The sequence below is a fragment of the Bubalus kerabau genome, chromosome 5, assembly GCF_029407905.1.
Source record: "Bubalus kerabau isolate K-KA32 ecotype Philippines breed swamp buffalo chromosome 5, PCC_UOA_SB_1v2, whole genome shotgun sequence".
Classification (NCBI taxonomy): Eukaryota; Metazoa; Chordata; class Mammalia; order Artiodactyla; family Bovidae; genus Bubalus; species Bubalus kerabau.
Window position 1 is genome coordinate 83,589,253 of NC_073628.1, and position 15,183 is coordinate 83,604,435.

The 15,183-nt window shown below is 46.3% G+C and overlaps 2 protein-coding genes and 1 long non-coding RNA gene across 4 annotated transcripts; 1 reads left to right on the plus strand and 2 right to left on the minus strand.

The window, feature by feature from the left end:
• Positions 1–952: 952 nt before the first annotated feature.
• On the minus strand, positions 953–1,656 carry LOC129653955 (uncharacterized; the record flags this gene model as incomplete). The annotated part of the gene is made up of 1 exon (XM_055583577.1): positions 953–1,656. A coding segment is annotated over exon 1 (681 nt), but the record flags the coding sequence as incomplete, so codon positions are not given.
• A 2,822-nt stretch (positions 1,657–4,478) lies between these two features.
• LOC129653956 (uncharacterized) lies at positions 4,479–9,487 on the plus strand. Its single transcript, XR_008715315.1, has 3 exons — positions 4,479–4,806; positions 5,810–6,153; positions 8,673–9,487. It is a non-coding gene; the product is annotated as an uncharacterized LOC129653956 (long non-coding RNA).
• Positions 9,488–9,562: 75 nt separating this feature from the next.
• Positions 9,563–14,134, minus strand: LOC129653957 (left-right determination factor 2-like). 2 transcript variants are annotated; one of them, XM_055583579.1, is made up of 5 exons: positions 13,885–14,134; positions 12,988–13,018; positions 12,772–12,888; positions 12,334–12,576; positions 9,563–10,777 (listed from the first exon to the last, which is right to left on the minus strand). In XM_055583579.1, exons 1-5 carry the CDS (start codon positions 14,132–14,134, stop codon positions 10,414–10,416), a joined length of 1,005 nt encoding a protein of 334 aa, XP_055439554.1. In that variant the 3' UTR covers positions 9,563–10,413. The 2 variants fall into 2 exon arrangements, with proteins under 2 accessions (XP_055439554.1, XP_055439553.1); XM_055583578.1 differs by having other exon boundaries at positions 12,772–13,018.
• Positions 14,135–15,183: the final 1,049 nt, after the last annotated feature.

Consider the following 15,183-nt stretch of genomic DNA (forward strand, 5'->3'; position numbering starts at 1 on the left):
CCACTCAGACTCACATCCATTGAGTCAGTGATGCCATCCAGCCATCTCATCCTCTGTCGTCCCCTTCTCCTCCTGCCCCCAATCCCTCCCAGCATCAGAGACTTTTCCAATGAGTCAACTCTTCGCATGAGGTGGCCAAAGTACTGGAGTTTCAGCTTTAGCATCATCCTTCCAAGGAAATCCTAGGGCTGATCTCCTTCAGAATGGACTGGTTGGATCTCCTTGCAGTCCAAGGGACTCTCAAGAGTCTTCTCCAACACCACAGTTTAAAACCATCAGTTCTTCGGTGCTCAGCCTTCTTCACAGTCCAACTCTCACGTCCATACATGACCACAGGAAAAACCCTAGCCTTGACTAGCCAGACCTTTGTTGGCAAAGTAATGTCTCTGCTTTTGAATATGCTATCTAGGTTGGTCATAACTTTCCTTCCAAGGAGTAAGCGTCTTTTAATTTCATGGCTGCAGTCACCATCTGCAGTGATTTTGGAACCCAGAAAAATAAAGTCTGACACTGTTTCCACTGTTTCCCCATCTATTTCCCATGAAGTGGTGGGACCGGATGCCATGATCTTCATTTTCTGAATGTTGAGCTTTAAGCCAACTTTTTCAGTCTCTGCTTTCACTTTCATCAAGAGGCTTCTGAGTTCCTCTTCACTTTCTGCCATAAGGGTGGTGTCATCTGCATATCTGAGGTTATTGATATTTCTCCCGGCAATCTTGATTCCAGCTTGTGTTTCTTCCAGTCCAGCGTTTCTCATGATGTACTCTGCATATAAGTTAAATAAACAGGGTGACAATATACAGCCTTCATGTACTCCTTTTCCTATTTGGAACCAGTCTGTTGTTCCATGTCCAGTTCTAACTGTTGCTTCCTGACCTGCATACAAATTTCTCAAGAGGAAGGTCAGGTGGTCTGGTATTCCCATCTCTTTCAGAATTTTCCACAGTTGATTGTGATCCACACAGTCAAAGGCTTTGGCATAGTCAATAAAGCAGAAATAGATGTTTTTCTGGAACTTTCTTGCTTTTTCCATGATCCAGCGGATGTTGGCAATTTGATCTCTGGTTCCTCTGCCTTTTCTAAAACCAGCTTGAACATCAGGAAGTTCACGGTTCATGTATTGCTGAAGCCTGGCTTGGAGAATTTTGAGCATTACTTTACTAGCGTGTGAGATGAGTGCAATTGTGCGGTAGTTGGAACATTCTTTGGCATTGCCTTTCTTTGGGATTGGAATGAAAACTGACCTTTTCCAGTCCTGTGGCCACTGCTGAATTTTCCAAATTTGCTGGCATATTGAGTGCAGCACTTTCACAGCATCATCTTTCAGGATTTGGAAGAGCTCAACTGAAATTCCATCACCTCCACTAGCTTTGTTCGTAGTGATGCTTTCTAAGGCCCACTTGACTTCACATTCCAGGATGTCTGGCTCTAGGTCAGTGATCACACCATCGTGATTATCTGGGTCGTGAAGATCTTTTTTGTATAGTTCTTCTGTGTATTCTTGCCATCTCTTCTTAATATCTTCTGCTTCTGTTAGGTCCATACCATTTCTGTCCTTTATCGAGCCCATCTTTGCATGAAATGTTCCCTTGGTATCTCTGATTTTCTTGAAGAGATCCCTAGTCTTTCCCATTCTGTTGTTTTCCTCTATTTCTTTGCATTGATCGCTGAAGAAGGCTTTCTTATCTCTTCTTGCTGTTCTTTGGAACTCTGCATTCAGATGTTTATATTTTTCCTTTTCTCCTTTGCTTTTCGCTTCTCTTCTTTTCACAGCTATTTGTAAGGCCTCCCCAGACAGCCATTTTGCTTTTTTGCATTTCTTTTCCATGGGGATGGTCTTGATCCCTGTCTCCTGTACAATGTCACGAACCTCAGTCCATAGTTCATCAGGCACTCTATCTATCAGATCTAGGCCCTTAAATCTATTTCTCACTTCCACTGTATAATCATAAGGGATTTGATTTAGGTCATACCTGAATGGTCTAGTGGTTTTCCCTACTTTCTTCAATTTCAGTCTGAATTTGGCAATAAGGAGTTCATGATCTGAGCCACAGTCAGCTCCTGGTCTTGTTTTTGCTGACTGTATAAAGCTTCTCCATCTTTGGCTGCAAAGAATATAATCAATCCGATTTCGGTGTTGACCATCTGGTGATGTCCATGTATAGAGTCTTCTCTTGTGTTGTTGGAAGAGGGTGTTTGTTATGACCAGTACATTTTCTTGGCAAAACTGTCGGTCTTTGCCCTGCTTCATTCTGTATTCCAAGGCCAAATTTGCCTGTTACTCCAGGTGTTTCTTGACTTCCTACTTTTGCATTCCAGTCCCCTATAATGAAAAAGACATCTTTTTTGGGTGTTAGTTCTAAAAGGTCTTGTAGGTCTTCATAGAACTGTTCAACTTCAGCTTCTTCAGCATTATTGGTTGGGACATAGACTTGGATAACTGTGACATTGAATGGTTTGCCTTGGAAACGAACAGAGATCATTCTGTCGTTTTTGAGATTGCATCCAAGTACTGCCTTTCGGACTCTTTTGTTGACCATGATGGCCCCTCCATTTCTACTGAGGGATTCCTGCCTGCAGTAGTAGATATAATGGTCATCTGAGTTAAATTCACCCATTCCAGTCCATTTGAGTTCTCCGATTCCTAGAATGTCGACATTCACTCTTGCCATCTCTTGTTTGACCACTTCCAATTTGCCTTGATTCATGGACCTGACATTCCAGGTTCCTATGCAATATTGCTCTTTACAGCATCGGACCTTGCTTCTATCACCGGTCACATCCACAGCTGGGTATGATATTAATGTTTGTTTGTTGACCTATCTAATTATAAACATGTCTTAGAGTAATTAAGTAGAATATTCTCATTGTACCTAGGTTTAATATAAGTTAAATATTATCATATCTGTTACAAGTTTGTCAACAAGGAAACTACCTCGAGTGAAGAAACTTCTAAAAAAAATGTAAATGAGATATGAGCTTTTGGATAAACTCTATTAAGAATAATTATTCTTTAGAAATATCTGTCTAAAATAGTCTCTCCAGATGGACATAACTTGAATTTCTAAGGGTTGCGCTAAACAAAGTGTTGGAAGTCTGTAGCATAGTTAGGTAATTTCCAAATAAAATAAGATTTTGAAACATTTACTACTAAACGCTAATTTCCTTTTACAGAGAAACAAAGAGATTTGGGACTATAAATGAATAATGTTTGGTGCCATCCTAAAATGTTCTAAGAAAGCAGGGGTTTTAGAAATTATCACTGGTATTTATGCTCACCAATCTATAAAATGCTAATATAAAAGTTAGTTCTTCATTGCTAAAGTAGGAAATGTGTTTTCAGTAAAAAAAAAAAAAATATATATATATATATATATGAAAAAATACTAAAAAGTGTTATGCATGATCAGGATTTTCTAGAATTGGATTACAATTAGTTAGATAAATGGATTTTGTTAGGAATTACACAGCCATAAGTGAAGGAGGAAACAGACAGAGCTGGACTCCATCTTAGGCCAGGCTGCGAACATTAGGCTACACACATGGTCACCCTCCCAATGGACTCTGAACTTTGTGCCCCATGTCTATAGAAGCAGCATACCAATGGGAAACCAGACCCCCTGGATAAAAGAGCCTCAGGACTTGTACTTGGACTATCCGTTGCCTAAAAGAATATGCTAGTTATCTCTGTAACAGAACAAAGTCGTAAATTTCATTATGTTTATCGGGATATGACCACAGTCCTATTGATAAATGTCCACTGTTTATCTAGTCTTGTAACACATGAATCATGGGTTAACTTTGATCGTATCTCTCTTTGACCTTGTCCAGACTAGTTTCAAGGAATTTGGGGAGGTGGGTTTGAGCAAGTACACTTAGGGTATATAAAGTGAAAAAAAAAGTGAAGTAAAGTCGTTCAGTCATGTCCGGACTCTTTGCGACCCCATGGACTGTAGCCTACCAGGCTCTTCCATCCATGGGATTTTCCAGGCAAGAATACTGGAGTGGGTTGCCATTTCCTTCTCCATAGGGTATATAAGGTTTTCACAAAAACTTGGCTAAGAGGATACTCTGCCTTGGGCCACCGGTGTAATAAACTGAACTCCACTATCTGCATTGTCCTTCTGAGTGAGTTTGTTTCCCGGAACGCATGGCTACAACATAAGAAAACTAGTTAGAGCCAACTAGGTGCAATATGGCAGAGCTGACTTTCACTAGACCTTGAGCCTTGGTATTTACGCCCATTGTGACACATCAACAAGCTAAACGATACACCCATCAACATTGGCTAAATCTGACCAAATGTTCTAAACCCTTTTAATTGATCTTTTCTATCAGATCAGATCAGTTGCTCAGTCGTGTCCGACTCTTTGCGACCCCATGAATCGCAGCACGCCAGGCCTCCCTGTCCATCACCAACTCCCAGAGTTCACTCAGACTCACATCCATCGAGTCAGTGATGCCATCCAGCCATCTCATCCTCTGTCGTCCCCTTCTCCTCCTGCCCCCAATCCCTCCCAGCATCAGAGACTTTTCCAATGAGTCAACTCTTCGCATGGGTGGCCAAAGTACTGGAGTTTCAGCTTCAGCATCATTCCTTCCAGAGAAATCCCAGGGCTGATCTCCTTCAGAATGGACTGGTTGGATCTCCTTGCAGTCCAAGGGACTCTCAAGAGTCTTCTCCAACACCACAGTTCAAAAGCATCAATTCTTCGGTGCTCAGCCTTCTTCACAGTCCAACTCTCACATCCATACATGACCACAGGAAAAACCATAGCCTTGACTAGACGAACCTTTGTTGGCAAAGTAATGTCTCTGCTTTTAAATATGCTGTCTTTTCGATAAAACTCCCTAAATCGAATTCTTTTGAAATTCTTTTGACCTCTAGCTAACTTTGGGGTGCTTCAGAGGGCCCCTGAAACATCCCAAATAGAGATATTAAACTGTGTTTATTTGGTTGGTTAAATTACATGGAAAAGATTATCAAATGAGTAATAAATCCACTAATGTTATAATGTATGATAAAATCACTAATACAGATATCCTAGAAATTATGTGGAGTTCTTAACATTCTGATATGTCCTGGTGTTATAATGGAAAACCTGATGACTTCACAAAAGTTAACAAAGGACTGAATGAACCAGCGAATATGTTTATAACTTTTATGGTTTCTATCTGAAAAATTACAGGTTTTAAACCTGTGTTTTCCAGGAGTAGGGAAAACCTTCCTCTCAAACTAATTATGACAATAATTTGGTAAAATTATATGTTATAAGCAAAACAATTATATTTTCTCTCTATCTGACTCCTCCAGAGATTTGAAACTCTTAGGTTTCCAGTAAGTTTATCGATTGAGTTAGGAAGGTTATCTCACTAACAGGTACAAAAATCTCAAGGAATTTTTGAGACCTTAAAAAGGGAAGAATTCACCTAGATTTGTTAGGAAAAATCTGTGATAAGCCTTTGGTGTGAGTTTCCCATCCTTGTTTTATTTTAAAAATTCAGTCTGAGACTATAAATGTTTCAACAAAATAAAAAGTCTATGATGAATTATGGTTATATAAATCATCAGACCAAAATTAGTGAGAACAGATCTATTTTGCAAACAAGCTAGCCTTAATTTGGTTATATTGGATAAAAATGAGAGTAATTTTAGGGAGAAAAAATATTTCAATAAATGTTAAATCCCAGTTTGTTAATGGAGGTCTGCATGTAGTAAGACTAATTTCTTGGGTAGTTCTTTGCTGTTATGTGATATTAATGTAAAATTTAATTGAATTCTTAAAGAACACCCTGTTTGTTTCTGAAGCTTATCTCAGTAATCTATCTTTGGATGAAGATCAGATGCCTCATGACCTGCAACCAGGACTGGAAAAAGACATAATTTAAGGGACTGTCTCCAACCTGGATGGAAGGACTTTTTTTTATCAGGTACTCTTAACTAGCTCATGCACAATGAAACTGAAGGGAAATTAACTCTTAGACTAATTCCCACTTCCAAAGGCCCCTACACTGGATTGGTCTATACAGAAGATAGCTGACCTGATCTCACCTTAAAATGATGCTCAAATAGAGGAGAAACTACACTACACCAGGATGAGAAGATGACAACATCAGAGGTAGACAGCTTGCCCAAGATGCTGGACCTGATTTGTATGATCATTTATAATGTTTTCTTGACTTCTTAGACCTTTGCATATAAATCAAATGCTTTTCTATCATTGGCCTGATCCTAAGCTAATTTTAGAAATCAATCCAATTGTTGGGTTTGTGGCCAGTTATCTGTGTCTACTTCTGGGTTACCTTGGTAAATTTCTCTACTATAAGACTCTAACTGGTTGGCCCTGAGAAAATTTACTTAAAAAAAATTTATAGTCATATCCAGGTCACTGTGATATTACTAGATGGGATCTCCTCACCAGGCCAATTAATAATGCCTGCTCTGACTCTGGCCCTAAATTTGAGCTTTCTTCTATTACTCAAGCTCAAGCAGAGCAACAAGCAAAGTTTCAGCAAAGGAGGAAAAAATCTCCCACAATTATGGGATGGATTTATATAGATAACACCAGGCTATGGTAATTTAGGTTTAAAGTCTCCTCTGTGTTGGAAACAATTAAATCATACTAAGGATAATCAGTCTAGTAACACTAGAAAACTGGGCTATGTGCCTTATAGACAGTACCAATATATAATTTTCCTGGAAGATAAAGATTCTACAGAGTAGACTAAGTCAGATGACCTGAGATATATCGGGCTACATCTAATGGAAGCTCTTAACTTAAGTCTTACTTGTGGCTTTACTAATACAGCTGGCTATGTTATTTGTATTTCACCTGTTTTATACAATTGCTGTTTCTTACACTCCCAAATGTGTGACTGAGGCCTCTGAAAGAATAATATATATTTGCATATGAGATCAATGATGGTAACAGTGTAACTCTAGATATGGGAAGAAGCGACGAGAGGGAATATTTTCCTGGACTTAGAGGCTAGTAAGACAGGTGGTCCAGAGAATTTTGGATACTGTTTTATGGCCTAGTCCAGTAACAGCACATTGAGTGGCCTATCAACAAAATCTTTGCCAAACCTGAGAATGGACATTCTCAGCACCATGGGATAAAATGGTCATGAAATGCCCCCTTAAAATCATGGTCAAGTTTATAAGCAAAAAGGGGCTCTGCCAACTGAAAACTGACACTTGCCATCTGTGTCTACAAAGATTAAATCATGGCCACTGCAACTGCTGACTTTCAAAGCCCCTGAAAGGAGTTTAGGGTGAAAATCAGGAATGAGGCACTCTGCTTTTTATGAGTTCCAATTCTTGCATCTTCTCATACCTAGAGAAACACTGACGTCATTAATGGTGACATCTGCTTTGGCTATTAAGGAAAATTTTTACAATTGAAAGTCAAAATAGAGTAGCCATGGTTCAGACATCCTGGGAAATAACCAGGTGACCCTATGGGTATAATTTCAGATTAGACGTATTGCTAAACACTTGAGTTTTCTGAGTCGTGTCAGGCTTAGATGCCACCATTCTCAAAACAATGTCTGCTGGAAGCTAGTAACTGCAACCTTACTTTTTATAAAACCAGGCAACTGGCTACCTGGCTACAAGTCTCCCCGAAGTGCCAGGTCCAGACTGGGTTTCAGGTCTTTTCTTCTAAAAAGAAAGGAGATTTATTTTGTCTATTAAAATTCCAGTTATCCCTCCTCCAGCTACTTCTAATTGGGTCTGTTACAACAAAATGGCAGACCAAGGGATTGAGATTTTAATCATCCAAGGCTCAGATCTAGGACTTGGAACTCAGGAATACTTCCAATTCAGTGTCTATTCTCCAAGCTGAGGCAGTCCTATGCCCCGTTTTGACAGGAAGTTATCACAGTCATAGTTGCTCAGTTCCCTAAATTAAAACTGAATAGAATTCTGTAGGGCTCTGGAGATCTGTTCTGTGTTCTCCATTTCTTGTCTGTAGAATGTAGGCTTCATTCAGCCTCCTTGACCTTCCCTGAGTTCCAAAGGGTGGATTCAAACAAGCTAATCAGGGAAGGGAGGGGATACAGAAACAGGAGAAACAATCAAAGGTTGGTACAGCCTTGAGACAGAGTCCTGGTTCCTACTCAAAGAAATATGCATAACAACGTCTTTGAGTTCTTCTACAGAACTGGAGCCCCCACCCAGGTGGAGGATGGTAACTTCAGACTGAACACAAGATCCTGGAGCACAGCTCTGTTGGTTCAACAGCAACCAATCAAAAAAAAAAAAAAGTCACAAACCCTGCAGCCCTCACCCCAAATGTTGCCTCCTGTCTCTGGGGACCAGTGATGACCATCCTGTTAGGTCTTCTGTTTGGCCCCTATTTGATCTCTAAGAGGAGCCAACAGTTTCAAACTAAAGTGCTGTTATTACAAGGGTGAATGCTGGTTTCAGTCAAGGAAAAAAAAATACCTTGACTTAGATCAGGTAGAGAGACTTCTGCTCTGCTAGGCAGGCCTATGCCCATGCACAGCAGGAAGAAGTTACAGAAGAAAGAGACCTCCGCCCCAATTCCCAAGAAGTATCTTGAGTATGAAGCCTCTTGGGGGGAGTTGTTATGGGAAGCACATTGATTGAAACCATCCACCCTGGCCAGGCACCATAGTAACTATTTGCATGAGTTGTTTTGCGACAGGAAGTCCTGGTAAGGAACACGGAACTAATAAGCCACCCCAACCGGAAGAGTTCGGGAAAGGTCAAAAGGAGACACCACATGTCCGACCACCTCCCAGAATCCTCCTCTCTGGCATCCATCTTGGCTGAACAAGGCGTGCACCACGAGGAAGGACTCTGAGTCAGAATGATTGGCTAAAGACAACCCAGAAACTAATCGCATCACCATAAAACCCGAGACTGCGAGCCACCCGGCAGAGCAGTTCTCCTGGGTTCCCTTACCCTACTGCTCTCCACCCGGGTGCCCTTTCCCAATAAAATCTCTTGCTTTGTCAGAACATGTGTCTCCTCAGACAATTCATTTCTGAGTGTTAGACAAGAGCCCAGTTTGGGGCCCTGGAAGGGTCCCCCTTCCTGCAACACTAAGAATGGAGATGATCCAGAGAATGAATCCTTGAATTGCTCTCAGCAAGTCAAATGGCAGGTGCTCTTGATCCCTAATCCTCCATGATTTAGGAACTTCCAGGGAGGCACCTTTTGCATACATTTTTGCTTCTTCTTATACCAATAATCCATGGTTATTGTAGAAAAATTAGAAATTAGATCAAGTGGAAAAATAAACATGAAAATAAATACAGGGACTTCCCCCGTGGTCCAGTGGTTAAGAAGCTGCCTTCCAATGCAGGGGATGCAGGTTTGATCCCTGGTTGGGGAACTAAGATCCCACATGCTTTGAGGCAACTAGCCCCTTGCACGGCAACTACTGAGCTGTGCACTCTGGAGCCCACGTGCCACAGTGAAAGATCCTGCATGCTGCAACTAAGACCTGATGCAGTCAAATAAATAAAAAAATTTTTAAAGAAATTAAATACACAGACACAAAGTGAAACATCACTTCTATTTTATTTCAGCAGATTATCTACATGCAATTATTTTCTTTTTGCTAAGTTTCAGAAAACCATGTAAATATATGTGAGTTCTGGTGAGAAGTTCTCTAAAACAGTGGAGGAAATAACCTAAATAGTTTAGCACAGCAATGCTCTGTCTCCAGAGGAGCAGAGCAGTGGGTGAGAGTAGGGTTGTCCGATCCCCAGGGCGATGAAGTCCCAGAGCCAAATCCCAAATCCTTCTTTTTAAAAGGAAATGGTGGCCCAAAGGGCACAGTTTATGGCCCTATTAGATCCAGAAATCAGGGGTCCCAATTCCCTGTCCACTGCCCCTAGGCTAAAGCCCTTCACCCTCCCTTCTAGCACTCTCTCAGGGGAATGGGGACCCAAGTATATTTACAGAAGCCCAGAATAGGCCAACATTTTGGTAAGTGGGGATTCTTTTTAGATTTTCTCCTTGCCTAGGGGAAACAGAGGGATGTTTTGTTTTGTTTTGTTTTAATTCATCATCTGATAGAGTAAGTCAGTCGATTTTCCCAGTTCTCATTATAGGGTGTGTTGTCCCACACTCAGCTGAGAATTTGCTAGAGAACAGAAACTCGGAGCTGACAGTCTGTCCATGCTCAGCTGTATCCTTTAACAAGTTGGCTGAAATTTCCTTCTACAGCGCTGCCACCCGGGTTGCATTAGTTACTCATGTAAGTGCTCAGGGCGAGTGATGGACAGGAGGGCAAGAAACAGAAGAACACACAAAAAAGTTACAAGAGGTGCACTCGGTTGATGCAGGGCTAACTTGCTAAGTAGAAAATTAAGACCTGTGTTAAGACCTGCTTTGTGCACATGCCTAGTCAGAGGCCTTCATGCTACACTCCACACCTACGGCTCCAGCTTCCTTGGCACAAGCGCCCCATCTGAAGCACAGCTGCACGTCTGCACCCTCATGTTGGGCAGGCTGACCACCTGGGGCTGGAGTCGGCCTCCCTCCTGGATGCTGACAATCATGGGCAGCGAGGTCGTCTCCGAGGCGATGCACTGTCGAGGCCCCAGAAAAGGCCACTTGAAGGTCAGGGACTCTGGGGGCTGCTGGCAGGTGCCCACACACTCATAGGCCAGGAAGCCTGGGGGCTCCAGGACCCAGTTCTCAGCCCACTTCATCCCCTGCAGGTCAATGTACATCTCCTGGCGGCAGCAGCGGGTGCCCTTGGTCACTGGTGCCTTAGGATCACAGTTTCCTTGAGCTCTGGGGGTGCGTGACAAAGAGAAGCAGAGTCAGAGGTCAGCTGGGAGATCAGGCATCAGGGAGCCAAGGGCAGGGCCTAGTGGGGCATCTGCAGGTAGAATTATGATCCATCTCTCACTACAAAAGATCTGGAGGACTTCCCTGGTGGTTCAGTGGTTAAGAATCCCCCTGCCAATCCAGGGGACGTGGGTTCGATCCCTGGTCTGGGAAGATTCCACATGCCTGCTGCTGCTGCTGCTAAGTCACTTCAGTCATGTCCGACTCTGTGCGACCCCATAGATGGCAGCCCACCAGGCTCCCCCATCCCTGGGATTCTCCAGGCAAGAACACAGGAGTGGGTTGCCATTTCCTTCCCCAAGGCATGAAAGTGAAAAGTGCAAGTGAAGTTGCTCAGTCTTGCCCAACTCTTAGCGACCCCATGCACTGCAGCCTACCAGGCTCCTCCGTCCACGGGATTTTCCAGGCAAGAGTACTGGAGTGGGTTGCCATTGCCTTCTCCACATGCCTGGGAGCAACTAAACCCATGTGCCATAACTACAGAATGCTGAGTGCCTAGAGCCTGTGCTCTGTAATGAGAGAAGCCACCACAACGAGAAGCCCACACACTACAACCAGAGAGTAGCCACCACTCACTGCAATTAGAGAAAGCCCGCACAGCAATGAAGACCCAGCACAGCCAAAAATTAATTAATTAATTAAAATGTAAAAACAATATTTGTGATAAGTGGTGAATGAATAAACATATCTGAAACATAAGTCATAAATCAGTTACTGTTTTTTAATGGTCTCCTATTATGTCAGGCACTGAACTAGGTACTTTCAGCATCATCCCTATTACACCTGAGGACACAGAGACCAAAGATGTTAACTGACATGGCAGAAGCTCTGCAGCCAGTAGAAAGCAGAGTTAAATGAACCTAGGCTGTATGATTGCAAAGGCCTGTTATTAACCACTCTACTGCCCAGCAAGGTCCACTCCAAAGCCTCATCCACTCCAAATAGCTAATTTGTCCCATGAGGAAAGAATTCAGCAAAGGTTTTCAACCTTGTGCTGTGCTTAGTCACTCAGTCGTGTCTGACTCTTTGTGACCCCATGGACTGTAGCCTGCCAGGATCCTCTGTTCTTGGGGATTCTCCAGGCAAGAATACTGGAGTGCGTTGCCATTCCCTCCTCCAGAGGATTCTCCCAACCCAGGGATCGAACCCAGGTCTTCCGCATTGCAGGTAGATTCTTTACCATCTGAGCCACCAGGGAAGCCCTTAGTAACCACTTATGGCTTTTAATCTTTCAAAGAATTAATTAGAGAAAAGGGTAGAGTGAATATAGATGATTACAATAATGAATATGTAACAATGACAACATAAAACCCATTGAAAATATCTGAAGGTATTTTCAACAAAATGTTTAAATAAGAAAAATGTCTGCCATTAGAAACTCTGACATAGGGTGAGGAATCAGTTGCATCCTGGGGCTATCGGCCTCTGCTCCCCAGCTGGTCTCGCCCACCGAGGGGCCTGGACCACCCAGTCCACCCGCAGCCTGCCCCCGGGCCTACCCGTAGTCCCTGAGGTCCAGGGTGTGCAGCTCCAGCTGGGGCTCCCCCTGCCGGCCGCTCGACGGCCCCTGGGGGGCGAAGCGGACCAGCCTGTGGGCGCTGGAGGCCAGCGGGCCCAGGTGCTCCCGCTGCACCAACACCTGCAGGAGCAGCGGCTGCCGGGGGCTGCGCAGCTGCTGCCAGAAGTTCACTGCCTCGGTCACATCCAGGGCCTTCCAGCCGCTCTCGTGGATGGACACCAGCCTGCGACACCGCACGGAGGGAGACACAGGCCCGCGCTCAGGCGTGGGGACTGGGACTGCCCGGGGTGGCCCCGGGGGCGGCACCTCTCCCACTCGCTCCCGGGTGTCCCGCCGGACCGAGCCGCCCCACCTCCCGCCCCGGGCCCAGCCCTCCTTCCCTCCCCCCAGCCCCACACCGCAGCCGCGACCTCCGCACCTGGAGTCGATGAGGGCGGTGCGGTTGGAGCCGTCGTCGCGGACGTGCAGCCACTGGACGGTGACCCGGGCGCGGTCGCTGCGCGGGAAGAGGCGCTCGTGTCTGCGGAGCGCGGCCCTGGGGACTGGCTCCTGGAAGAGGCGCAGCACGGCCTGCACCAGCTCGCTGCGGGGCGGCAGCCGCTGCTCCATGTCGAACACCAGCAAGTATGAGGACGCCTCGGACTCCAGGAACATGCCTACCACCTCTGGGGACAGGAGCGGGGTCAGCGGGGCCCCTCCGAGCACCAGGCGAGCTCTGAGGGTGCGGGGCCACTGAGGTGGTGGCCAGGCTGTGAAAGACCAGCCCCCTGTTCTGTCCCCGTGGGCCAAGGCCAATTACCTGAAAATCCATCCTGTTTTTAACAACCTTGGCCCAGCGGGAAGGCTGGGGGAGCTGACCAGGCTGCCTCAGCTGAGATGCTGAAGACCAGACTCCTCACCTGGGGGCACCTGGCCTTGGGTGTAGCTCTGGGCACTGAAGAAGTGAGTCCAGGCCCAGGGAGGTGAGAGGCTGAGTAGGACGCAGGATGCCAGCTTCCCTGACAGCTGAGTAGCTCCCCGTCACACTTTGGGGTTGTTCCTACACCTTTCCCTCCACAATAATATTTCCCTCCACTTTAATATTCACATTGCTGTGAGATGGGACAGATAGTCACATCAATGTTCCAGAGGAGCAAACAGAAAAGAAAACTGTGATTGTAAAGCCGTTTGCTCAAGGTCAGGCTACTAGTATCAGAGTGAAAAGGGAACCTGAGAAGCCTTGACTGGACGGAAGCTCCCTGAGGCTTCCCGGCCAGGGTTCTTGCCACACCCACCCTCTCCCATTGGCTCTGCTTTCTCTTCTCCATCCTCATCTTCTCTGATGCCTTGGCTTTGTCAGCCGGTCCAGCCTGGCCCAGCTCCTTCTGGCCCTGAGGCGGGGGTCCTCAGCGCAGACAGAGACCAGGGGCCCAGGCCCGCAGTTCTCACAGGCCATGGTCCCCCCTCACCACCCTGTGGACCCTGCACCCCAGACAGCTCCCCAGTCCTCACCACCACAAGGACCAGGCTGCAGCAGGAGGGCGGGTCTCACCTCGGAAGTTCTGGCTGAACCTCTTCCCCCGGGAGCGCGCCGCATGGCCACGCTGCAGCAGGGCCACGTACTGGGTCCTCACGTGGGCGGGGATGACCAGCCCCTCCACGGTGGCCTTGTTCACAATGGGGACCTCGCTGAGGTGCAGCTGCTGCAGCAGGCTGTCCAGGATCCACTCCTCCATCAGGGCCGCCCCGGGGCCGGCCAGGGGCAGCGCCCAGAGGGCCCAGCAGAGCCACAGGGGCCTCATGGCGCTGCTGGGGAGAAGGAGGGGCAGAGTGGACGTGTCCCCAGAGGAGGCTCCAGGAGGGTCCCAGCAGCGGGGTGTGCTGAGAGCCAGGCTGGGCCAGCTTTATAGCAGCCCTGTGCTGGGCCAGGGTGGTGGGAGGGGGGAGAGGCTGGGAGGAAGGGAGGTCACACCCTTCAGACCTCCTGGGAGCTCAGCATCCAGACAGGTCCCTGAGCCTGAGGAGGGGGCTGTCTAGAAGGGCACAAAGGGCTGTCTGGATGCCACACAGACCTGGGGCCTCTGACCGCTGGTCTCTGGCAGCTCAATAATAATTTTAGTGCCTGTTGAATTTCCCTGATTCTACCCTAGTCCTTAGTCTATGAAAAAGTGAGCCTACCCCGTGACAATGAGTGTCCCATTAGCCAGCTATTTAAATCTCATTCCTGAAGGCCAGTCTGGGTCTAGGTTTGCTCACTGACAGGAAGGAAGGAGGGAAAGTGTTCTGCATTGCTGCCTCTTCTACGCCAGGCCCTGTTAAGGCACTTTCACAGAAGCCCCTCGAGTCACCGCCCTCCTTTCTTCAGTGCATGCAAGCCCTCTCCCACTCCTTTCACAGTCCCTCAGGGGACTCCGTCCTCCCCTGTGGCAGAAGGAAGCTAGACGCCATGAGGACAGGACAGCTGGCAGCTCAGCTCTGCTGGTTCCAAGAGAAGTAATTTCTCCAAGTGTCTCTGCAACCACAGGACTGCAGAGAGGTTTCCCCCCACCCCACAAGCACGGCATGGTTCTGGGGAGCCCTCTGAGCAGTGACCCTACCTTGGGTACATGGCGTCAGCGCTCAGTTTGAGCCCAAGTCATGCCCAGATTCAGAATACAGGAGAGGAATCTGGAAAGCAGAGGTCAGAGCTGCCCAGAGTCACATCCTGTCCAAAGTCACAGGTGTGAGCACGTGGGGAGAGAAGCCCCGGTGCTGCCTCAAACACACAGTTGAGACTGGCAGGACTTAATGGTGGGCCTGCTGCTCGCCGGGTGTTTGACCTGAAAGCTCCCTAACTTCTCAGTGCCTCGGT